The 27255-nt window shown below is 36.5% G+C and overlaps 1 protein-coding gene across 3 annotated transcripts in view; it reads left to right on the forward strand.

Moving 5' to 3' along the window:
• Nucleotides 1-25036, forward strand: part of SLC10A7 (solute carrier family 10 member 7) — a 170337-nt gene extending 145301 nt beyond the window's left edge. Inside the window, exons 10-13 of one of the 3 annotated variants that reach the window (XR_014027066.1) lie at nucleotides 1502-1575; nucleotides 20207-20352; nucleotides 22357-22873; nucleotides 24716-25036. Coding sequence is in view for 1 of the 3 variants with exons in the window: in XM_081332374.1 (XP_081188500.1) it covers nucleotides 1502-1575; nucleotides 20207-20352; nucleotides 22357-22401 (265 nt within the window). In the remaining 2 variants the exon portion in view is untranslated. Of the gene's footprint in view, nucleotides 1-1501; nucleotides 1576-20206; nucleotides 20353-22356 lie in introns of those variants that run through there. The other 2 variants (XM_081332374.1, XR_014027067.1) reach the window with 2 other exon arrangements.
• Nucleotides 25037-27255: the final 2219 nt, after the last annotated feature.

Below are 27255 nucleotides of genomic sequence, written 5' to 3' on the forward strand. Positions count from 1 at the left end.
AAAAATAATTACAAAGCAGCTAAGAAAACCAATAATTGTGCAGAAATTATATTTCTCAATAAAAGATGAACAGTAATGAGACACAAGTCAGTTTTACCTACATGGAAAAAGTGACAGTAGGTTAATTGGATGAAACAAGTTCAGGACAGAAATGTGAATATTATGTTAGGCAAACCTCAGATTGAATTGGAGTAATGCTGTTCTACTTATATAGAAATTGTGAATTTATTTGGTTTCCTGCCTAGATTGGACTAAGCCTACAGAAATTAGAATTCTCCTGGGTATGGATGTTGTTGCTCTTGTGAGAGGCTAGTCAGCAAATTCTTCAAATTTCAATCCCTCAGAGCTGAAAGAATAGGAAGAACCAGAAGATAAAGCAGATGGATGGGATAATTCTAAAACTACATGTACTATTTTAAGTTTAAAATAAGCACCTGATGAAGACTTTTCAAATATATTTACCATTTTTTTCTTGCACTTTTAATTACAGTCTATCTCTGTTTGAAAATGTTTTTAATATTCTGTGGTTAAGATTTGTGGTTTCTCTTTGAAGTGTGACCAACTAAAATGCCAAAGAATGTGTAAACTTTCAAGTTCTAAGGCAGAATATTTTTTGAAAAGAAAAAATAGGGAAGGATAAAATTTAGGCTTTATATAAAATAGTTTCTTTCTGTATTTGGCATTATGGCAAGCCAATGAAAAGCCAGTACCATTTTTTGCCATTGTATTATTTTAATGAAACATAAAAATTATGATCATTTGCCAGTAAAATCAATCTATATTTGCCTTTTACTTTTAAAGAATGTGATTATGATATGCTGTTCTGTTAATTCAAATATCAGTAAAATAATTTTAGATGATATACATGTATATTGTTTTTCAAACTGAAGACCAAAAAGTTGACATAGAACGCAATGAAACAAACTAAGCCAGACAGGCTTACTTATGCCCCTGGGGTCTTACAGTCTTACAAAGGCTGGAAGCGGCACACAAATAATTTAGCTAAAGTAGAGATCCTTCCCCCTACAATGCCACATTTTTGGTCCCCAAAGTTTGCCCACAGTGAATAAAGCCAAAAACTTGAATCCGTTTATTGAGGTCAGGAAATGGATACCGTTTATCCTTGAAAGCTTTTTCCAAAAAGTTTGGCCACACTAATTTTCAGATTGCAACTTTTGACCTCTCAAAGAAATTTGTTGTATTTTTACTTACTTTATACAAGTATCTATCTATCCATCTATCTGTCTGTCTGTCTATCTATCTTATCTTGCCTCCCATGTCAGCAAAGGTGACTTTATAATCACCCTCTTCCAACAGACCACAAGTCAGCAAGGAGAAGTTGTGCATGTCTGACTTAAATTTAGAAACGCAAATGCTAAGCATATGGGAGTATAATAAAATCTGCAAAGGTGAATTAAAATTGAAAATAATGTCTCTGAAATAAATATTAGCAAACATTTGGCAGAAGAGATATTAATTTTTTGTCACATTTTTTTCCTAGAAAGAGTTCTGGCTTTACACCAGCAGACACAGTGGCTATTATTTTCTGTTCCACACACAAATCTCTAACCTTAGGTAAGTCTTTATTAAATACTAAATATTAAATTCAACAATTCAGTCTGATTACATTGCTCCTACATGGAATTTGTTATAAAAGTGCTTATGTATGCTACTATTATTGACTCAGAAATTTGGCAAGATATAAAAGTTTGTATAAAAGTGTAGCACTATTAGTATAATTTCTGCAATGTGCAAATGTAAGTTTTCTAAGAGGAAGACAATGTGGCTTTCTCCTTTGGGAGTTTAGAACAGCAAATGTTTTACCGTGCTATTAATCTATAGCTTCTTTTGGAAAAGCTATTTGTTTTTTCCTTGCTTCTCATGTTCTATATCTGTAATCTAATATAGATAGTTTGATTTGTTTCAAATTATTTGAGAAATTTCAACAATTAAATAGCAAAAATATTATAGCTTAAAAGTATCTGCTATATAAATAAAATCATTTGGTAGAATTGTTTTATTAAAACAAATGGTATTTGTCTTAAGAAATTTCAGAACTATGCATTTATTAAATTACAAATTAGTATTCTGAGAACATTGACCTAGTCATTCAGAATTCACTTCTTGAGATAAGGTTAGTTAAGATACAATTGCAATTTGATAGGGAGGCAGTGCTATATGTTCCATTTAAGTCTTGTAATTTATGGTTATTAAAAAGGAACAATAGACATTTTAATTTAAAATTCACATATATTTATTACATCTACCGTATTTGCTTCTTACATCCGTATATTGTAACCTGTCCCGTTTATGTCCTTTCCAAGACTGCTGGTTACACCTTCAAGATCATCTTGATGGTTCAGAACCACCCCGCCTTACTTGCTCTTTCCAAGGCCTTTGGTCGCACCCTTTATACTAGTACATTCTACCTCATGTTCTTATCATGTATGCCCGTTCTACCCCTGGTTGCCTTTTTTATAGGTACCTTTTACCTGACACCCATATATGCCCATTACCGTCATCCCTCTCTGGGGAAGACCATTAGTCCAGGTGGAGTTATATTCTTGGCCTAGCATATTCAATATATGGATATTTGCATGAGGAAACAATAGTTATGACATAATTAAATCTCTGTCTGCCTGCCTGCCTGCCTGCCTGCCTGCCTATCTATCTATCTATCTATCTATCTATCTATCTATCTATCTATCTATCTATCTATCTATCTATCTATCTATCTATCTATCTATCTATCTATCTATCCTACCTATATAGCTTTAGGCTCAATAACAGAGAAAGGAATTGCAAACACCATTCATTGATAAGATTGGTGACTTAAGGCATTTTTATTTTCTTTCCTGTTCATCAATTTAATATTTTATTTTTTATATAGAAAGATTAGGAGAAATTCATTAAAATTATGAATGCATTAAAACAACAAAATCAGCTCCAATATTTGAAGGTTGGATTTTATTATGAATCTGAAAAGATTTAACTATTATGAGTCATTGAAGTACAATACTTTGAACTAAATTTTTCTGTAAGTAAAAGAGTTATTTTTGATCAGACTTCCCTGTACACCATAGTCATCAAACTATAGGGTGAATTATGAAAGCAGACGTAAGTTGTTTGCTTTCAAATGTGGATGCCAATAATGATGGGGTGTATTTTCTAAGATTTCATATCATGGTAAATACATGCTGCCTTCTTCTCTCTTTCCCAAAAATCTGGTCCTAAATAAAACACAATGTTACTGGGCAGGAAAACCATTTTTTGGTGATGCTTGATATTATAATAAAGTTTTCGTGTGGAGCCAATTTTTTTTTGAATAATAGAAGTACTTTTGTGATCTGATCGAAAAATTTCCTCCCAGTGAAATTAGGACTTTTGATGCTGACTTCCTTTTGATGAGATACTCCATTATAATTTAGCTAAGCATGTTTGGGGAGATGCAAGCAAGATCCCATTTAATACCTATGTCTGAATATTTAAGGTCCTCTGTGAACTTCAGGACTTTCTTTTAAGTTCTCCGTGAAGAGGTTTTTATCTGCCTTCAAAACTCTACCTCCACTAAGCAAACAAGAGCACTTAGGGGCTTCCTGCCACAAAAGCTCTTTCACTTAGAGTTTAAACTGATTTTTAACATTCTGGCATGTGAAGCCTCCGCAGGGTGCCGTGTTTCAGTGCCCTGGGGATTGTAGCACAGCACCAGCAAAGGAGGAGGAAAAATGACAGCTTTGAAGCTTTAGAAGTGGTAATAAGAGAAGCATAAGAAGGCTTTTGTAAGGCAGTTCTCTTTCCCTGTATTAAAACCAATGAATTCCTATATGCAAAATGCTCAAGAGGCCATCTGCCACTTCTTCTTCTTGGATCCATGGAAAAGTTCTTGCTTCATACAGAGGCAAGCACTGTGGATTTGTAGGGAGAGGCAATATTTTATTTGTACTTTATAGCTATGTGAGCTCAGGACACAAAGGATTGAATGTGCTGGAATCAAGAACTGTTTCTACCCTTCTCCTTTTTCATACTTAAGCTTTTCAGAAGTTCTTACCATTGTTCAGCCTTCTTCAACTTGCTGCCTACCATACCACGGTATAAAGTTTTGGGACTTCAGTTCCCAGAGTTCCCATACAACTCTGGAATTGAATTCTGAAACTGTCTGGAAAGCATCAAGCTCACAGGAAACTAGTATATTTGCTCTATTAATTCCATTTTGATTGATACCATTAATAGAAATAGTCTTATGGGTTTTTATGAAGTTGCCTAACTACTGCCTATGATATCATTTTTATTTGTTATTTAATTTTATTAGATGATTAGAGATATAAACCCTAATAAGTGAAGATAAATGATGTACCTCTCCTGAGATCCCACCAGGCTTATTTATTCTCATTTTGCTTTGCTTTCCCCTTTTTGTAACATACATGCACCTTACATGCAATACATGAAATACAGGCATTTGATTCATGGCTTTTATTAGTGTATTTGCCATTGATTGATTGGTTCTTGATATTAGAACTTCTTCTATTGATTGATTGCAGATGAAGTGACTATTTGACCTTTAATTATAAGCTTGGCGATTGGGAATGACATTGAGCTATGGTTTCACATAATCTGTCTGCAAAGTCCAACATGATGTTATTCCCTAGAGTTAATTCTGAAGAAGAAAGGAAGCCTAGAAGAATTGCCACAAAAATCAGGTCGGCTCTTCTAAAATAATACTGGAGCATTTGTTAGCTGCACTTGAACAGTCCCCTCCCTTCGGATGAGTTAGCAACATGCATTATGGAGGACACAATAGTAATAGCATCTGGTGGACTTTGTCTGGGTTGGAAAACTAAATGGAATTGGGACTGGCTATTATTTAAATAGAAGAGTGTAAGCTAAATTGGGAAGTCAAAGCAGCATCCTGGATTAAGATAATTAGGCTTGCTGCTTAAGAATACAATTTGAACATGAAATTATCAAGTCAAGCTCAACTTAAAGGAGGCTTTTTATTACAGAGAAGAAATAGTGCCTGCTACAAGTTGTCAGTTCACAAATAATATAGGAAATTCACCAGACACTAAGTAAAGTTTAGCCCTGTGCTTTTTAAAAAAAAGTCTTATCTCCTATTAGTAAACCTGAACATATATGATCAGAAAAATATTATTAAATGGCATATCAAAGAATCATATACTTGCAGGAAGTTCAGTTTTGGGCCATTGCTGAACACAGTGACAAAATTTCAGTTTGACCAGGAGAGTTTCCCCTTATCCTCTGTCCCCTTGTTGCCTTCCTATCTGCTTGGAAGCAGTGCAAAATCTTCAGACTTATTTTGGGATGTGCCAGGCAGGATCAGCACCTCCAGTGGTTTTCATTACCATTGGATTTCTAAGTATACTATTTTATTTATTTTAGTGCACCTTCAGTGTACCACAAAAAACCCCTATCTACTTAAACTATTAAAATGTATAGATTTCAAGTCTGTTCTAAATGTTGATAGCTCTCAGTAATCATGGCATCAATTTGGACATGGAGCAATTTAAAATGTATGTCATAAATGAATACATGATAAATAGATGTACAAGGAGGTGTTTCCTAGCTTACAATAAGTATTTTCAGTATTTAAATTGTCAGCAAGAACTTTAATAACCTATTACCTTAATCTCTCAAACATTAATTAAGTAATTTAATAATCCGTTGATCAGTATTGTGCACTATGTCCTAATTTAAAAAATAAGTTATACACGGGTTTTTTCCTTTGTGCCATCACTCTTCTGAATACCTAATTCCCATAGTACTGTCTTATGTCTAAGAATATTTACCCATGTAGTATGGCTGTATTATTATTATTATCTTTTCTACTACATCTCTTATCTGTATCATTGTTAGGATTATGTTACTTTGTTCTCTTTGTATGTACACTGAGAGTTTATGCACTGGAAACAAATTCCTTGTGTGTCCTATCACATTTGGCCAATAAACCTATTCTATTCTGTTCTATTCTATTCTATTCTATTCTATTCTATTCTATTCTATTCTATTCTATTCTATTCTATTCTATTCTATTCTATTCTATTCTATTCTATTCTATTCCCTTTTCCTTTTCCTTTTCCTTTTCCTTGATGAATATGTCAGCTCTTTTAAAAAAAAACTAAAAGTGATACAAAAATAATTTGTCTCCTAATTTTTCAAATATGAATTTGGTCTCTTTCTCTTCTATGTTGTTCAATAGCTATGCTAACTACATTTTGGAGTGCAAATTTGTACTACAATCCTCCCTTTCCTTGTTCTTTCCCTAAAGAAGAAAAGCTACACTCATTTGTGATATTTCCAAATTAAACCTTTTTATTGAGGCAGGAGTAATAAGGCATTTTCTAGAAATTTTGCTTTATCATCTGCTGGTAGCAAATTTTGAATTAATAGTTAGAAAACCTGCCTGCAGTAGTACTAAAATGTGCATCAGAAGACAACAATTGTTTACTATGTTGAGCCAGAGTCTCACCCAAGAGATCACATTCATTTGAAGTTTACATTTCTCCATTTCAGTCTGCAAAAAGGGATCGATAAATATCCATTGTCATTTCAGAGTTGCAGCTGTCCAATTATTTATTTGGTAACATTTCTTTCTAAATGTGTACTTAATTGGATCAGACAGTAAAAACCACATTGCAGATTTCCAGTGACAGCAAGTTCATAGTTCTTTATAAACATATATCTTTAAAAATAATAATGACACAGGAGATCTTTTTGTCATCTTTCCTGTAGAAAACAAAGTTGATTTATCATTTTTAAAATGCCTTATATATAATAGTTTGTTGGCAGGTCTCCCATAGAGAAATCTCATTTTATTTGTGAGTTGAAATTCTTTTATCTTAAGTTTTTTCAGACTATAGTCATCCGTGCACTGCCTTAATAGCATCATATCTACTAACTGCCCAAATAGAATTATAGGGCTATCCCATTTTTGCCTAGCTGAAACAAAGACAATCCCATTTCTTTTCAGTGAGCATAACTCTGTGGAATTTGAAGCAATCTCTTTTTGGTCATTTTGAGCTAAAATCAGTGTGCTAATGTGCTTCAGAAGATTAACCATATAACATTCCTAGTACTTTTACAAAGGACGAGGAATAGATTTAAGAAGTAAGTAAAAAAAAGGGATCCATTTATAGACTGTTGGAGGAAGCATCAAGGAACTACATCATTTAGGGCAGCATAGTTTTTAGGCTTTTAAAGCATCTAGAATTAATGTAGCCTCCAGCTCCATGTAGCTATTTTTTCAGATCAAGATGCACATCCTCATTAAAGATCATCCCACTTCATTCAGATCGATATGAACATTCCAGATGTACAATAAAGATATACATTTTTACCCAGGTATTTTGTATACCCAAACCATACCCATATGCTTTGTTCCTTTTTTTTAAAGTGTATTTAGTGTGACAATATATGGTGACCCCAGTATTAAGCTTAACACAGAAAACTTTATTATAGAACAATGTATTATTCAGTTGCTTATTAATGGCACATTCAACTTTAGATGTAAACTTTAAACCACCTTATGCTTATCAACATTTAACATTTTAGGAACCATAGTTATTATTGACATAAACTTCTTTCTTATCTTTATGTAAACATCAGATAATGCTGATCTCCTGTCAACACTGTATCAAAACTGCTGTACCTAAATAATACAATGTATAACTTAGTTTTATAACAGCATAGTAAAACAATCTAAAGAAGGGGGAAAGTGCTAAAATAGGATCATAGAGTCTTCCCCAGCTGGGTAATGTTTAGGCTGCCACTCCCAGATTTAGCATAGTCAGCCATACTGATTGGTGGGTGATTCTGAGAATGGTAATCCCAACACAACAAAAGCTCTTGAGTTGGGAAAAGTTCCACAATATTATAAACTGATAAAATGTCCTTTGAGTTGAGTTCAACCTCTGGTGATATCATTGACATCATACAATTTTCCTGACAACAGTAAGAAAGGATATTTCTCAACTTTCTCATCTTATCTATAATTCTGGTATTCCCAGAAAGTCATCTGAATCCTAAGTAAAATGGAGCCTCTTAGCTTCAATATGCTGCCACCGGCTGAATTAAGTACTGAAGTTCCGTCTTGTTTTTCTAAAATGTATTTCTGTATGATTCATGCAGTAATTCCTTGCTAACTAAGTACTACTACATTACAGAGACTTGTAATGTTTTTGAATCTAAGACAAATATCTTTAAATGTTGGTAACAAATGTTTCATAACAAATATTTGGAAAGATTATTCAGGTTATTTGTTAAACTTCAGTCCCAGATTATACAAATTCATGGAAAAGAAGCAGAATACATCAAACTCATATTTTACATTATACCTAAAAGAACACTTAAATCTACAGGCAGTGCTTTTTTTTTACCAACTGAATGTTAATTCCGTGAAAGCATGAGCACTGTAAACCGCCGTCTGCCTGACTAAGTGACTTACTTACTTACTTACTTACTTACTTTCTTTATTTATACATATACATATACATATACATATACATATACATATACATACACACACACACACACACACACACACACACATATATATGTGTGTGTGTGTGTGTGTGTGTGTGTGTGTTTTAAATGCTTGTTAACTATTTAGATTACCTTGCTAGGCCCCAAACATGGGACAAATCTTTATTTCCTGTTTCAGCCTAACCGAAGGCCATCCACAGGCAGTAGTCACAACAGTGACAATATATATATATTGGGGTTAGCTGTGTTCTGATTGGGTGGGGGGGTGTTTTGAGTGGATGGGCTGGTCTCAGCTGCCAGCTGCCCCATTCAAAACACACCCCCACCCAATCAGAACACAGCTAACCTCCCACCCAATCAGAGCACACCTCCACCCACAGAACACACCCCCTCTGGCAGTTTAAAAAAGAGGAACAAACAGCCACTACCACACACTTCTCCCAGAAGAACGAAGCTGAAGCCACCAGCCTGAGGATGACGGATGAGATTTTGTCGAAACGTTGCTCTTATACCTTCAATTCTACGTGGGGAAAAACCCAAATGACCAAAGATCTACATACAAACACCCGTGAAAACCTCAGAAAACACACACACACAAACACACACACACACACACACACACACACACACACACACACACATATATATATATATATATATATATATATATATATATTCCTTGATAAGATTAAAAATACGAATCCCAGGCATGTTAAAATTAACAAACAAATGAACACTGGGATAGAATTAAAAACTAAAACAGTTTTTATTGCTGAAAAATCAAGCTTTCGTTGGCCAACTGCCAACGTCATCAGGATGGAGATGCTGGGGTGGGGAGATTCCGTTTGTACTGTTGGTGTCTGCACTCTGCTCATGGAGCATGCTCAGATCTGTTTGTTGAGGTCTGCCGTATTTCTTTGAGTTGTCGCGCATCCGTTTTTGGGATGTATTTGTCTCTGGGTATCTGTTGTTAAAAGTGAATTGTTTATAGCTCCATGTGTTGTAGCCATAACCCTGGTCATTGTCCGTGTTCTCATGCCAGGGATCTTAAATGGTTGTTGCTCTTCTTCCTTGTGTTCGACATTGCAGAGTGGTTGTGTGCTGGTGCAACCTTGGATTTGATGCAATGAGATAATTTGTGAATTCTTGCGCTGTTTGTCTTCATGTCGCGCACGTCGTTGCTCTTCCCAATTTTTTAGTGCCTGGTATGCAGGGGGGAGGTCTATATGCCGGTTGATGGAGGAATGGTTTGAAAACCAGGCTTCCTTAAACAGGCGGCCGCCTTTAGTGTTGTCACTGGCAATAGCCTCAGTCCCTGCTAGATTAAAGGCATGGTTATGTGTAGCCATGTGCGTCCACACCTGTGAACGTTGTTCTTGTCTTCTAATAGCAAGCTTGTGTTCATGCACCCTAGTCCTCAGTCGTTTTGCTGTCTCCCCAATGTAATTGCAATTGCAATTCTGGCATGATATCTTGTATACGACCGAGGCTTTTTCTTCATTGGGGAGTGGATCTTTAGGGCGCATGACGCAAGCTCGTAAGGTCCGATCAGGTCTGTGGGCAACACCGACTTTGTGAGGGGTTAGTATGCGCGCTGTGGCCTCGGATACACCGTGGATATAAGGCAGTGTTATCCGTGATGTTAAGGCGTTGTTACATTCATGGCGGGTAGGTTCACTTGGCCTGCTGTATTGTCTGATGAAGTTAGACGGGTACCCGTTGTTTTTGCAGACACGATAAAGGTGGCGTCTTTCTTCCCTTTTTGCCTTATTCGTGCTGCAATGCGTATCTATACGTCTAAAGAGGGTTCTGATACAGCTGGCCTTATGGGTTGTGGGGTGATTACTTTCGTAATGAAGTATCCTGTCCGTATGGGTGGATTTACGGTAGACCGATGTGTGTAACGAGCCATCAGGTTGACGCCTAACTAACACATCTAAGAAGGGCAAAGCCCCATTGGTCTCTTCTTCTGCGGTGAAGCGGATATCAGGATAGATGGAATTGAGCTTCCTCATCAGCCTGTCCTTGTCCTGCTTTTTGACAATCACAAAGGTGTCATCCACGTATCTCACCCAAAACTTGGGCCGACATGTGGACATCACGCGGGTCTCTAGCTGTTGCAGGACTGCTTCTGCAATGACACCCGAGATGGGGGACCCCATAGGGGTGCCCTTCACCTGTTCATAAATGGTGCCTTGAAATGTAAAAAACGTTTTCAGGCATAGGGACGTAAGCTGAAGCAGATCTTCGTTGTTAAGTGAATCTTGATGTTGCCCCACTCCCTGCTGTTGCAAGCAGTCCCCAATTACAGCAAGTGCTAAGTTTTGTGGAATTGAGGTGAATAGGGAGGTGACATCATAGGAAATCATGATCTCCCCCTCCTCTATGCTGACGGATCTAATTTTCTCTAAAAATTCACTAGAGGAGTTCACAGTGGTGTCATTGTTCATTACTAGATATCTTAATCTGCCATATAGCCATTTGGCCAGCCCTGAGGTTGGAGTTCCCCTAAAAGACACAATGGGTCTTAGGGGAGCTCCTTCCTTATGGATCTTGGGGAGTCCATAAAATCTGGCAGTGGGCGCATCTTTGGGGCGCATAGTTCTTAAAGCCTCCTCCCCAATTTTCCCTTGCCGTTTTAATCTATCCAGTACCTTGGAAATTTGGTTCTTGAGGGTTGTCATGGGGTCTTTTTTGACAGTCCGGTAAGCACTAGTGTCATTGAGCAGTGTGAGGGCTTTGTGGATGTAGTCAGGTCGGTCCATTACAACAGTTGCTCTGCCTTTGTCAGCTGGGAGGATGACGATGGATGTGTCCTCTTGTAATTGCTTTAGGGCTTCTCTTTCAGTAACTGATAATGTTTGGCAGCGTCTATGAGTCATAAGTAGGCTTGTGATGCGGTGCCTGATAGAGTCCTTGGTCACTTCATTAATGTTCACTTGTTGGATGGCTGATTCAAAGGCTGCCACAAAGTCCACAGGGCGCGCATCCATTAGGTTGTAACCTGCATCACGTTGTAACAGTTCAAGTTGTTTGTAAGAAAGCGTCTTGGATGATAAATTGTGTACCAAATCATTGTTAGAACTAGGTTTGCTTATTGCACGCAGGCGTTGCATTTTGTGATGTAGGGCCTCAGTCCTGAGTTGTTTGATCTTTTTTGTATCTTCACTAATATGGCAAGTGAGAAGCTGGTAATGCTGGCGTGCAAGGATTTGTTGGCAATGTTCCTGGCATTCGTGGGCTGCTATCGTCATAGTGTGGATCTTTCTATGATGGTCATTAATCAATGCACGTATAGTATGGCGTTGGAATCGATGAATGGCAAGTCGGCACTCCATGGAATCCACAAGCGGTTTCTTCCAGAGTGACCTCGGAGGTAGATCGTTACGTAGGCAGTCGTGTAGAAAGGCTAGTTTACGATAAACACAAGTAATCTTTCGTGCGAGTTTCTCCCATCTCCTGGCTGTGAGCAATACAGCTCTCGGGTAGTATTCCTTGATAAGATTAAAAATACGAATCCCAGGCATGTTAAAATTAACAAACAAATGAACACTGGGATAGAATTAAAAACTAAAACAGTTTTTATTGCTGAAAAATCAAGCTTTCGTTGGCCAACTGCCAACGTCATCAGGATGGAGATGCTGGGGTGGGGAGATTCCGTTTGTACTGTTGGTGTCTGCACTCTGCTCATGGAGCATGCTCAGATCTGTTTGTTGAGGTCTGCCGTATTTCTTTGAGTTGTCGCGCATCCGTTTTTGGGATGTATTTGTCTCTGGGTATCTGTTGTTAAAAGTGAATTGTTTATAGCTCCATGTGTTGTAGCCATAACCCTGGTCATTGTCCGTGTTCTCATGCCAGGGATCTTAAATGGTTGTTGCTCTTCTTCCTTGTGTTCGACATTGCAGAGTGGTTGTGTGCTGGTGCAACCTTGGATTTGATGCAATGAGATAATTTGTGAATTCTTGCGCTGTTTGTCTTCATGTCGCGCACGTCGTTGCTCTTCCCAATTTTTTAGTGCCTGGTATGCAGGGGGGAGGTCTATATGCCGGTTGATGGAGGAATGGTTTGAAAACCAGGCTTCCTTAAACAGGCGGCCGCCTTTAGTGTTGTCACTGGCAATAGCCTCAGTCCCTGCTAGATTAAAGGCATGGTTATGTGTAGCCATGTGCGTCCACACCTGTGAACGTTGTTCTTGTCTTCTAATAGCAAGCTTGTGTTCATGCACCCTAGTCCTCAGTCGTTTTGCTGTCTCCCCAATGTAATTGCAATTGCAATTCTGGCATGATATCTTGTATACGACCGAGGCTTTTTCTTCATTGGGGAGTGGATCTTTAGGGCGCATGACGCAAGCTCGTAAGGTCCGATCAGGTCTGTGGGCAACACCGACTTTGTGAGGGGTTAGTATGCGCGCTGTGGCCTCGGATACACCGTGGATATAAGGCAGTGTTATCCGTGATGTTAAGGCGTTGTTACATTCATGGCGGGTAGGTTCACTTGGCCTGCTGTATTGTCTGATGAAGTTAGACGGGTACCCGTTGTTTTTGCAGACACGATAAAGGTGGCGTCTTTCTTCCCTTTTTGCCTTATTCGTGCTGCAATGCGTATCTATACGTCTAAAGAGGGTTCTGATACAGCTGGCCTTATGGGTTGTGGGGTGATTACTTTCGTAATGAAGTATCCTGTCCGTATGGGTGGATTTACGGTAGACCGATGTGTGTAACGAGCCATCAGGTTGACGCCTAACTAACACATCTAAGAAGGGCAAAGCCCCATTGGTCTCTTCTTCTGCGGTGAAGCGGATATCAGGATAGATGGAATTGAGCTTCCTCATCAGCCTGTCCCTGGCATGAGAACACGGACAATGACCAGGGTTATGGCTACAACACATGGAGCTATAAACAATTCACTTTTAACAACAGATACCCAGAGACAAATACATCCCAAAAACGGATGCGCGACAACTCAAAGAAATACGGCAGACCTCAACAAACAGATCTGAGCATGCTCCATGAGCAGAGTGCAGACACCAACAGTACAAACGGAATCTCCCCACCCCAGCATCTCCATCCTGATGACGTTGGCAGTTGGCCAACGAAAGCTTGATTTTTCAGCAATAAAAACTGTTTTAGTTTTTAATTCTATCCCAGTGTTCATTTGTTTGTTAATATATATATATATATATATATATATATATATATATATATATATATATATATATATATATATATATATATATATATATATATATATATATATATATATATATATATATATATATATATATATATATATATATATATATATATATATATATATATATATATATATATATATATATATATATATATATATATGCCACCCATCTCAACAAGGCAACTCTTGGCAGCTTAAAGTCATTCAATAAAAATTCAATTTAAAGCATTAAAACAATAAGAAACATAAATTTAAAATTCAATTGACCAAGATGGAGAGGAAGGGAGCAAAGTGTCCTTTCAAATCCCCCATTCTTAGAAAAACAGTGTGGGACAGTGTGCTTTCTCTTTGTTTTTCCCCAGTTATCTGATGGACTTGCAGATAAACAGAGATTCAAAGTTATTGTTGCAGACCTCCACAGAGAAATTTTGAAAATAAGCCCTCCAAAGCTGTGTTTTTTTCAGAGGGCTTGTTGCACCTACTGCTATTAGTGATAAAGCAAAAGGGGAAAACAGATTTCTTTCTGTCTCTTCTTTCAAGATTTATTGTCCATGAGACTGAATCATCTCCTTCCCAGAGAAAGACTTTTCTAAAAGAAATAGCTTTAAATCCCAGATTAATGGCTTTGCCTTCGTAATATCTTCACCATGTGGCCTTTCACAGAATTATGCATAATACAGAAATGTGCATTTTGCTTACTGCTGGGCTCTTTCTATTAATATATTGAACTTTCTCTCTTTTTAACGTCTAAAAAATATTTATGTCATTATCACTATGTATGGGGTATTGGTGGATGGTGTCAGCAGGGAAAAAATATAATGTGAAGGCACAAGATGTGGAATGAATTTCATCATAGAGAGAGTGAATGTTCCAGAAGATGCTTTCATTTTCCTTGTCTCCCTTATTATTTACCATGTGCATGTGTTTATTTTATTCTAAGGAAATCTTTTGCTTTTGTGACAAATGTTACTATTTAGCTTATATTGCTTTCATAATGAAAAGAGGATTTAAACAAAAATTGTTTGCATAGGTTTGTCTAGTAGTCTGTGACATAAACAATCTTAGCTGTCTTAGATTTCTCATAAATGCTTATTGCAATCTACCATTGTTTATACTGAATTGATGAATGGGTTAACTTACACGATCATCCATCATGTGGCTTCAGGCTAATTTCATGCAGCCCTCAACATAATATCGACCTTCCCCCTCCTCCTTCCCCAAAATACAAGATACTAGTGAGAGACTTCTGATGCCCTCTGCTTTCAGTGCAGTTTTGCTACTTGGGGGGAAAAACGTGACTATCAGAGACAGAAATCAAGGACTGTCCGAGGACACTTACTGGGATGTAGCCTGCTTCAGCTGAGCTCACTAGGCAGACAGCCAGCTACCCCTGAGCAAATGCAGTTCTCTGCAGGAGGAAATGTTGGTCATCTTTACTTAAGGGTACTATCAAATGACAAAAATTCTTTCTAATATGGAGTTATCTGTTAATAGGCTTTGAGACACTCTCAAAAATGTTCTACTGCAGACCAGTATAATGGAAAGAAACTTTTGGAACTATGTTATGTTTCTTCTTAAGATAGCCAAACTAAAGTGAGATTATTCTGATTGTTTCCAAATGCAATCATTTTCAAACTTCCACATAGTTCAGCACCTCCACATATTCATTGATGTCTGTTTCTCATCACTTTGATTCAAGTGTTTGCAGCACATACATATTTTGTTTGAAACTTTTTCAATACAGTGATAGAACCTGTAACATGATTAATTTGTAACATAGAAAAGGGCCTATAATTCTTCATCTGCTATTCATACCCAGTCAGTATAACAGCAACAAAAGTATTTACTCTGTATCTAGTAGATGTGCTACTATGACCATTACAACAATGGGGAATAAGCCAATTCTTTTCCCCAAAATGAGTAAATGCCACTGACCCTTGTAGTCCTTTCATTGCTTATGCTTCCAGCTCCTTGGAGTCTGTAATGATGTCCAAAATAAAGAATATCTATTTCAGAAAAGTGCTCTGTCCCATAAAAATCATGGCAAGTTTTTTTTTTACCAAATGTTAAAATAATAGGCAAACATTTCTGTTTCCTTTACTTTTTGTAAATATTTTTTTTCACTGTACCAGTGCTACCTATCCAGAAATACAATGAAGTACTGTATTCATGTATGATGTAGAATGGCACAGCTGATCAAGATACTGCATATTTTTGCCTTTTAAATTAGGAATTCGGTTCTCTAGATTGGATGCTAATGCAAGCATATTGTAGTTCCACATTCAGATGAATTGATCACCAAATGGCTGCTTTTCTCTTGCCCTTTGTTGTGTATACAGATGGGTTGAGTAGGTAACCCAGAACCTACTAGCAAATTTAAACCTATCTTTGCATTTGCAGCTGAAATTTCGCCCCCTACCCAGAGATCACACCTCTGAAATTCAGCTGCAAAATGCTGATTTTTGGCATCAATTCTTTTTGTTTGTTTGTGCATCTGACAAAATAAGAACTGAAACAAATGTGTTAAGCCTCTGCTAGGCTTAATGTGTGTATAGCATTAACACCCCCCATGCTCTGTACAGCTTTTGATGCTTTTATACACACACACACACACACGCACGCACATGCACACGCACACACATAGATAGCTGCTTTAAACCATTGAAAGGTTTGCGTACCATAAAGTAGTGCGGTTACAAGCTTTTAGTACTTATTGCCTGACAGTAATATCAAACTGAGAAGTCAAGTCAAATTAGATTGTGTTTTAACTTTTCCTTTGACAGATGTCTTCAGTAGTGTATCCTTCATTACAGCCATATATAAAGTAGACACCTTTCATTGCTACAAGCTTGGGTTAAGGCCTGTTTACATGGTCCAAGGAATTTTGTTTTGTGAAAAGAACATGTAAAAGGTGTTCTTTGGTGGGGTTGTCTTTCTGTTTAGGAGATAAGCCTTTTTATGGGCAAAAAAGTCATATTGTTTTGATTTTTTTTACCACAGAAGCTTTTTGTCTTTTGTTAAATAGCCCAATCTGGTGCCATAACTCCAAGGATCCCTAGCCAGACTGCTAATTGGACATGATGGAGTTAACATAGTTGCCATACTGGGAAGACTTCCCCAGTGCATCCATGTTAACGAATAGCTACTTCCTCTAAAGCTTTATCTAGAATATTTAAGTAAAATATATACTGTAAATAAATGAAGGTGATTTGAAGTGTAATTCAGTAATAAAAGGATGAATTTGACATGAGTACTGAAGAAATAGAACACCACCTGTTAGAATAAATAAGAATTGGGCCAAATAATAATTTCTTGAATGTGTGTTTTGCATGTTAAATATCCTGTATTTTAGTTGCCACTCTGAGGAAATCAAGGTACATAAAATAAAAATATCAGAATAGATAGTGGATATAGGGAAGTGAGAATGTGAATTTCAGTTCTTCATGTTTCATCTTTGTTATCATGTCTGGGATAAAAGAAATCCTTGGATCCTTGTTGCTCTTATGTGGATTTCCTGCTTGGGAGATGACAGTTGAAAGCTCTATGGTGCAATGTCAAAATCTGTTGAGTAATTTTAGACAAATGTGTCATGTATAACATGGAAATAGGATGTGCTGTACATTAGGGATTTCCCAAGTGATTGGATCAGGTAGAGTAATGTGCTGAGATGGTGCTCTTTATCTATCCTTGGTTATACTTGTACACAGTGGGGATTTTTTTTGTATAAATTACATTAGTCAGAAAGAAAAGCATTTACACTATGTGCCTCCTTACATCTCTCGAACAATGCATGGTATTAAAGAGGCATTTTTATTAATGATTTATAAACATTCTTCAGTATGTCAGTTTTAAAATTCCTGTAAAATTGTGTAAATGCATGTAGAGTGCCATAAAGTCAAATGCTATCTCCTAATGCCTGCTTGGGTCCTGTCAACCATGGTGACACAGATGCAGCACCTGGAGCATTAACACCTGATTTGTTCATTTCTGTAGCTTAAAGGAGAGCAAGATGGAATTTGCCAATTTGTTTTTACAATTATAGCTTTAAAATGGTGTGAAGTTCAGCATGCTATTTTCATGGAGTGTAGTCATTGCAAAAGAAACAGTTGTGAAAAAACATGAAAACAGATGGCCATATGTGAAATTATATGGTGTATCAGCAATAGGAGGCATATACTTATTGATTTTCTACTGGGTTAAACTGAAGTTGTGTGTTCTAAAAAAGAGCATCTTTTTGTGTCAAAGGGTGCAATCGTTTTGAGTCATGTCTTTTTCTAGATTTCTTAACTAGTTTCATTTAGTTATTTATTTAGAGTAGGACATAAGTAGCACTAGGCAAAGACTTGCACTGTTGTGCAAGCAGGTTAAAGCAACAGAAGTTTTTTGCTTTTTATTTTATAGGTTTTGCCTTGTCTTTAAAATTCTTGTGTTGCTCTGAGCTGGATTTGTGTCTAGGTGTCAAGCAAGAACATCCAATGTTAGCAGTTTTACAGCTGCAAAAAATGATACTAAACATAAGAAAACTGAAACCCAAATTCTACAAATTTGAATGTATCCTGACACTAAACATCAATATGACACAAAAACATGGAAGGTAAAATGCAAGAAATCAACCCAACCAAAGCCACAGATTTTTGCCATTCTAAATACTCCCTAAACTCACTTTCCACTTAACAAAAAGCATGTGCATATGCACCCAAATGCCTAACAAATATACCCAGATCTACAGGTCGCAATAGTTTCATTGGCATTTGCAACTTAAAATATTCCAAGTGTCTGCAGTAATTGGGTTGCAGCATTTAGAGTACAGTCCGTGGTAGTAATTCAGCCTGGGATCATTGAACCCAGAATGGCTTGGCCTGGGGTGGGTCTTTGCCTAAGGATTTGTGGAATTTGGCAATAGGGAATGCCAATATTGCTGTCACTATAACAACGTGCTTTATGACCAATTTGCTTAGTGACAGAAATTCCAGTCCTAGTTGTGGAACATGCAAAACATCCCCCCCCTTATGTGTAGCTAAGTCATTTAAACCAAATAAAATTATCATAAGGCTATTTAAACCAAATAAATCACATGAATGGAGCTCAGCAGGAAAACTGCTGCTCTATCACCATCTTATCTCCACCCATCATCCCACCTTATCACATAGCATTAGAACATGTTTAATTTCCCTAAATGGGAATTGTGACATATGACTCCTGTTGTTTTTTTTTTTAAAAAAATCACTTTTTCATATTTTCTCATGCACATATCGAATGTTTCCAAGTTCTGTGTTGTCTCAGTCATCACTGCAAGAAAGGAACCTCAGAGATCAGCTCTTTCTAGAAAGGTCTTTACTGCTACCAGGGTAATGAAAGCCTGTCAAAGCAATTTTCCTGCTCAATTAATGCCTGGCTTAATTTAGGGGGAGTTATTCTGAGCCTATTTCTACCCCAGCTCACACCTCTGAGCTGAGGTATCTCTTTGCAACAGTCCTGTTTTTACCTTTGCTTTCCTATAATACAGAGTAACTGGATAGCTTACACCAGGCATGTCAAAATTCACGATGTCACACAACTGTATCGGAACTTTTTCCCCATTGCCAGCAATGGGGTGGGTGCAGTTTTGGCGTTATACATCCAGCCTGTGGTCCGGCAGTTTGACATGCCTGGCTTACACCTAGCATTAAAAGCATCAGATTAAAGACAACTAACAGAGTTGGAAAGGACCTTGGAGGTCTTCTAGTCCATTCTGCTGCTGAAGCAGGAAACCCTACACCACTTCAGACAAATAGTTGTCCAACCTCTTCTCAAAAGCCTCCAGTATTGATGCAGCCGACAACTACTGGAGGCAAGTCGTTCCACTGATTAACTGTTCTAACTTAAGCTTTCAGGAATTTCTCTTTAGTTTTAAGTTGATTCTTTCCTGGATGAGTTTCCACCCATTGCTCCTTGTCCTGCCTTCAGGTGTTTTGGAGAATAGGTTGATCCCCTCTTCTTTGTGGCAGCCCCTGAGATACTGGAACACTGCTATCATGTCACCCCTAGTCCTTCTCTTCGCTAGACTAGATATATCCAATTCCTGCAAACATTCTTCATATGTTTTAACCTCCTGTCCCCTGATCATCTTTGTTGCTCTTCCCTGCACTCTTTCTAGAGTGCAGAACTAAAAGCAGACAAGACCAGAAGAATGCATGGCAGGCACACTGGGAAAGAAAACTCAAATATATTCCCACCAAAATCTATTGTATGATCATTATATAATCTGTTATATTATTGTATGGTAATAGTATACTGTGACTATAATATACATTGCTATATTTAATTATATGTTGTGTAATAAATAAATAAATAAAATACAAAAATTAATATTTTAATTTATTGCTTTATTTTTTGTGCCTTCTGTTATTATAAATGGGTTTTTTTGCTTTTTTAAAAATTTTAGCAAAATATTTTAAAAGTTAAATACAGTCCCATGATTCTTAGCTCAGAAAAATCATCAAAAGATTCTTAATTTTAATTATATTTCTGCCCACAGGTATACCAATGCTGAAGATAGTATTTGAAGGCTACAAGCACCTGTCCTTAATTTCAGTCCCATTGCTTATATATCACCCGGCCCAGATCCTCCTTGGCAGCCTTTTGGTACCAACAATAAAATCTTGGATGATTTCTAGACAAAAGGTAAGAAATCATGACCCCATGCCAAGTTCACTACTGGGAATAAACAAGAGAAACAATTATTTTAAATTATGATTTACCACTACATTGTTAATGCTGGAATAAAATGTCCAAAAAACAGTGAAATAAATCTAGGAGCGCAAAACATTCTGGTTTCAAACCATTTTTATCTTAATATGAGTGTTCCAGGACTGAAAGAGGACAAAGATTTTATTCTAGCCTTGGAACACAATTGAGGGTACTCCTGTTGGATGGGCTTAAATGTTCAGAATGGACTATTGTTTTGTGGCTGAGGGCACATTTAAAATATTGCTAGATCAGAGGTCCCCAACCTTTTGGGCACCAGGGACCGGTTCCGTAGAGAGAGGTTTTTCTGTGGACCAGAGAGTGCATTGATTTTGTGTGCTGCCTGCATCTTGCAGATGGGGCTTTGCTTGTTTGTGTGGCCTGGTTGCTGGCATGCCACAGCCCGGTACTGATCCACAGACTGGGGGTTGGGACCCCTGTGCTAGATAGTAGAGAAGTGAGTATTAAGAGATCGAATGAGACCACCACGATGCTAAGGGAAAGCAACAGTTATTAAAACAAACCATCAGGCAGAAGAGACACTTTAGATTCTGTTCTGCTGGAGAGAAGATGACCAACAGAATTCTTCTAAACTATATTTACAGTAGGATATTCTAGATTGCTCTGAGAAAATATTGACTAACCAGGAAGAAAAAAAATTGTGTGCTAAACACAGATGCACATTAGCAATCTGACACATTGAAGAAGTAAATAATAGGGTTTCAAAATCTATCTATCTATCTATCTATCTATCTATCTATCTATCTATCTATCTTTCTATCTATCTATCTATATCTGTTAACCATCTATCTCCCTATGAGAGGGGTTCTTTTCCCTTATTTCTCTGCATAATTTGCAGTAAGCACTATTATATTTGAATGAGTCTGGATTAAAATTTTATACAGATTTTTTTTTTAAAAAAAAGTAGCTACAGTTGGTTTTGATGTGTTTAAAAATGGGGTCCTGCTTTTCAGATAAACATAATCATGTTCTGATGCTTATTTCTTTCATTTCATTGTAGTATTCCTCTCAAGCAGAAAGCTATACTCACTTTCAGTGAAATCCTTAATGAGACCAACATGCAATCTCTTCGTGAAGCAGAATTTAACTGTTTAAAGCTTCACCAACAAGAGGGTTTTCTACTTGAAAAATGGTGCAGCAGGATGTGCTGTGTATCAAAACAAACATCTTGCTTTCTCAATATGTTATGAAATTTTTGAAATTTCACTTCCCTGATCAAATACACTTAATCCTGTAATCAAATTTGGGAAAGAAAAATCATGCTTTCTGTAAGGTCAGCACACCTTACAGAATGCCTTGTGCTTTAATATCTTGTTGTTCTTCTGAAGGGACAAAATGATTTTTTTTTCCTTTAAAAAGTTCCAATAAAAATAGGACCTCGGTCTAAATAAATGTTACCAGCTGTTATTATTTAGATTATAGTAGAATTAGAATTAGAATAACAGAGATGGACGGGACCTTGTAGGTCATCTATTCCAACCCTCTGCCCTAGTAGATGTCTCATTTCATTTGTTGTTTGTGCAAATCCCTAGATTAAAATGGTAAGATACTTTGCCAAGGAGGGCAGAAAAGCAAAAGAATATCAGGTATCTCAGCATAATAGGAGAAAAGGAATTGTTGAAGCTAAGTTGCGATACTATGAAGTTGTGATGTGACCTTTGGAACAAAACTAAAAGTTTTGACTTCTAGCAATCTGAGAGATACATAAATTCATGCATGACATTGTTTCAGTAAAAGAAAACTAGTAATACTACAAGGAATTAATTTTGTAATTTGAGGCTAAAGCCCTGCATCTCTTCCCACTGCTAGTGCCTGGGAAATGTTGCAACAATTAACAGTAATTATTTTGAAAATATGTCCTATTGTTTAATTGTGATTTTAAGAAGGCAACAAATTGACCTTTTATTTGATGTTTTTCAGGCAATGAAATTAACAAGGCAGCCCAAAGTACCAGTGAAAGTATAATGGAACAGCCCTAATGAATGTATATATGTCCTATTTTGTACATACAGAAAGACAATGCAAAAGATGATCATAGGTGAATGTTGCCTCAGCACTTACTTTATTTTTATACCTACAAATATATTTATAATACTTACTGAAGTGCCTTAAAATACTTTTGACAAAAGCATTGATTCCAAAATCAGATGACTGGTTATTATAAGAGGTTGCACTCAGAATTTGCATTCATTCACTTTTATTTCTCTTCCTGAGTGAATCATCCTAGCAATGAAACTTTAAAGCTTCCATGATCACATCTCAGTAGCACATCTCAATGCAGCAAGTGGTTCCTCTTCTGTAAGCTTTATTGCAGTGAATGAAGACCAAATGGACCTGCTTTGCATGGGTTGTCCAGATTATTCATAAACTTTTCACATGTTTTCCTGGCCACTGCCTTCTTCTAGTTCCTTGCAGGAGATGATTCCTGAAGATTTAAGTAAGAAATGAACTTAACGTTTGTTGATTTTGTCACATCCTTACTTTGACATGCCTTTTTCTTCTGAGTTTGTGTATGTTCAGCAAGGGGCCAGCCATTGGAGAGAAACCGAGAAGCATAAATTACTTGCATTTGTTGAGACAGTTCCCTCTACCTTCCTTCAAAGTTAATGGCTTCTCAAGATAATTCTGATCCATTTTTATGGTGCTGTGGCATATCTTAAATGAACTGTGGACTTCCTCAAAGACAAGGTTGTAAGGAAACACTAGTGATTTACAAGCCCAGCTGGATGACTGTTTTTATTATCATTGCTATAGTTTACTAAAACAGATTATCCTTTTCCCTTGTGCAGGACACCCCACCCAATAGTGATAAAAAATACCAATATTGCAGCGGCCACTTTATTGCCATTTACAGGCTTTTCAGTGCTATATTGTTCAATATCCCATGAGCAGCATACAAAAATTAATGAGGTTGGAAGACTGCCCCCTCAAGCTAGCAAAGATACATATATTCCATAGAAATTTAAGCAGCACTGCCATGAATATATCTAGTTAACCTGACAATCAGAGTTTAAAGGTGATTTTTTTAAAAAAATAATAAATCCCTACTTTTTAGGAGGGATGTTGATTAATACATTTGGATAAAAAGAAAGGGAAAAAACAATATATATTTAACAATATAATCAACAGGATACTTAAAGATATTGGCCTTCAGATCTCAAATTTAGAGACAACGTTATTTCCACAGCAGTGTGGGAGTCATGTGAGTCTATAAATAATTTATGGGTTTCCAGTGCTTTCACAACCCTGTTTTTCTTGACATATACGGGGAAGCTTTCTTATCTAAGGGCACATTTATGCATTTTCCTCTGCATAACATTCCGTGAAGGAAAATGCTGGTTTTAAACATCGTTACTTGTGTGCATTATAGCAGAAAAATAAAACAGCCTCTTGGAGAGTAGCATATATCTTATATGTTGTTCTAATTTCAGATTTAAACTGTTGGAAACATGCCTACTACTTCTATCCCAACATGTTGGGATTAATTGTCCTTTCCAAGTAATTTTATCTGATGCCAAGCTGAAATGTTTGATGTTAGAAACGATTTGTATCAAATAGCTTGCTCACTAGTGTCCAGTTGGCCATTTTTGAAATAAGCAGTTTGTTCCTGAATGATAAAGATGTATGAATCAGCAAATTCTAAGCATCTATTAACAGCTATTGCATTTGTGAAATTTAACAAGTCAGCAGAAAAGACACTGGTGTCCTGCCCCTCAATCATTTTTATGTACACCATGAATCATAATTCTAAAGTTGTTGTGACATATACATGTCTGTAACCATAACCACAGAATTAGCAAAACCTGTAGAAATGCACAGCAAAGCAATCAAAAGCAAGATTCTCTACTAAGCAGATCAAGATGTAAATTATACATTCCTTCCATTTCCTGTTGGTGGCTTAATATACAATGAAGATATAAAACTTGAAGAGAGAAAAAGTTAGAAAAAGGACACACTGCTCATTTTCCTGTTTATTTTTATAAATCTTTTTCTAAGTTTATATGTTACCAAGTCAACAGCCCTTTTAGTCATGGGCTAAGCAACAGAAATAATGTTTGTTTTAAGAGAGTTTTGCAATTTATTTTGCATGCAAGTTCCAGGGAAATGTAAAGAATTTGCACAAGAATGCATGTTACCTTGTTACAGAGAGTCAATTTAATTGCCCATTACAGATGAAAACATGGTTCTAATTTGCTCTGACTCATTTTCCATTCTTCTGTCTTCCTCTAAGTTGAGCAACATCTTTTGAACAGTCACTACACTGTTACTATTCCAACAGATCTACCTCAAGTTACTGCAATGTCATCAGTTCAAGATTTTGATGAACATGTATCATGGCAGTTTCATATATATTTTACCAAATTCCAAGGAGAGACGTTGGAGATAATGTTGTTTTTGGTTGGAGAAAACTAAATGGCATATTTTTTTATTTACTTAACTGTTGAGTAGATTGTTCTAGAATGATGCATAAAGCAAAACTGAAGTGCATATTTAAATCCGCAGACATAACTTTTTCATATTTAGAATGTTACATTGTGTTTAAAGATGGTTAAGGTCTTTAAAGACTTTAATTATAAAAGGTCTTCTGGATGTTATCTTTGGGGAAAAAAGCATTCTGCAATTGATTTTGTAACGTCGTTCTCTTTCGATTCCCTCCCTATCAATAAGTTTTCTATTTTTTTTAAAGCTTATATACATAATTTTAAATAAAAACTACTCATTAAAATTGTTTCTTGTTTTTTCTTGATGTTAGGGATATTAGTAGATGTAAATAGTAATTTAGTGGTACCTTGGTACTCAACTGCTTCAAAACTCATAGAATTTGGTGCTTGACACATTTTTGACTCAAAAATGTTGTCCCGGTATTCCTCATTTGTTTGGTACTCAATGCACTGCAAAAAGAAGTGGGGGACAGCCGCAGAGAGTGGACAGAAAATCAGCCATGCTTGGAAAATTGCTACAAAAGAATGGGGGACAGCCACAGGGGGCGGACAGGAAATCGGCCATGCTGGAAAGGTCACTGACATAGGAAAAGGGACAGATAGGAAGTCCTTCCCAGCCAAAACAAAAGGTCATGTGGTAAGTCACGTGATTTATTTGGAACTCATCCTTTTAAGTACTCATGTCTCCCAAAACCAATTAAGGATGAGTACTAAGGTACCACTGAATATGATTAAGTAGCTCTTTCACTTTCCAACTTGCTGGAGTTTTTGTAGCATACAATAGAAATTTCCATCCACTTCTGGAATGTCACACTTTTATCTGTATGTGATATTTCTAGATCTTGGCATAGCAGCAATAATTACATTATTACACACATACATACTAACAATAACTATGCTAATTCTAGATGAATGTAAAAACTAAATTATTGATTAGCATAACCTATATGTTAAAGCGAAGTCACTAGTTCTTTCAGATTTGTTGTAAGTATGTATGATACCTTGAGTAATGATGTTCATCATAGACATCAACATGAGCATTAGTTACCTATCTACCCGGTATGTTTGGAATGAAAGGGATGAGGTAAGCACCATTGATTGATTGATTTTCAGTTTTCAGCCATTTTGTCAGGGTTTATGTATTCTCAACTTCATAATGCTTATTTCAAAAGAAAAAGTAAAGTAAAAGAATCCTTCAGTCATACCATGTTGAATTCATGCAGTTTTACAATACTGTAATTTGCCAGATTGTTTTGTTTTACTTCCAGTCTAGCCAATAGCCCTGTAATTCGCAACTTAATTATAAAAGCCAGACACTGCCAGTTCTTTTGTTCCCCCTGAATAGTAATCTTAAAAGTATAGATGTGAGATTGAAGATTTCCACTCTTCCTAAAGTTGATAAATACAATTGGGTTCTTTCTATTGTTTCTAATTTATGGGATACATTGCTCCAAGATTAAGTGATAAGTACTTTACTATAAGTGGTCTCTAAAATGGAGATCTTTATAGATGATTCTAACAAGCGCTACCTTGCCAGAAACAAGTGTGTTGGAAAAATCAGAAGGAGAGTGCTCTAGCAATATCAGAGGAAATATAAAACAAATTACTGGTCACAGATATTGATAGTTTCCAAAATTTCATGTGAAAGAAGAGAGAGGTTGATTTGCTGTTGCTTATTAAAAAAGGATGTTTCAGTTTTGTTAACATTTTTATATTATATTATAATTTGGCTTTAATAGACTAATTTGGGGAGGAGCTCGTTCCTGATTGTTGAATCAGAAGATACATCATAATAATTGCAAATAATATGAAAATGTCCATAGCAGATGAAATCCATTGTATGAAAGTCTGATCAATCAAGTTTTATCATAGGCCTTTAACTTCACTACATATTTTTGTTGCTGTTTTGTTTTGTGTAACATCCTTGGGGCAGTGTGATTGATAGTGAAAAGAACACAAGATTTATGTGATGTTTAGACTGCACCAGGAGTCTAAAATCTGATTTGCTAAATTCATTACCCATCTTAGATTTTAATCAGAAGAGGACAGTGATCTGGCAACTTCCATAGTTATTACTTGTGAATTACATTTTAATTATTCTGCCTGCCAAACAAATCCAGAAGTTAAACTGGATTTCAGCTGCCCAGTTAAATATGAACTTCATTAAAAAAAATCAGTTTCTACTAGTGTGAAAATAAGAAACCACTGATTCATAAATGGCACCTAATTACTATGAGGATGTGTACTAAAAAGTTTCCCATTGATATAAGTTCAGATTTATGTTACTTTCTTCCTGCTGAATAATTTCCTCCTGACCATCAATAAATTCCTCTGGACATGCATATTAGTGGCTTTAGCTCTCAGGGCCATTTCAAAA

This window comes from Vipera berus (genome assembly GCF_964194415.1).
Source record: "Vipera berus genome assembly, chromosome: 7".
NCBI lineage: Eukaryota > Metazoa > Chordata > Lepidosauria > Squamata > Viperidae > Vipera > Vipera berus.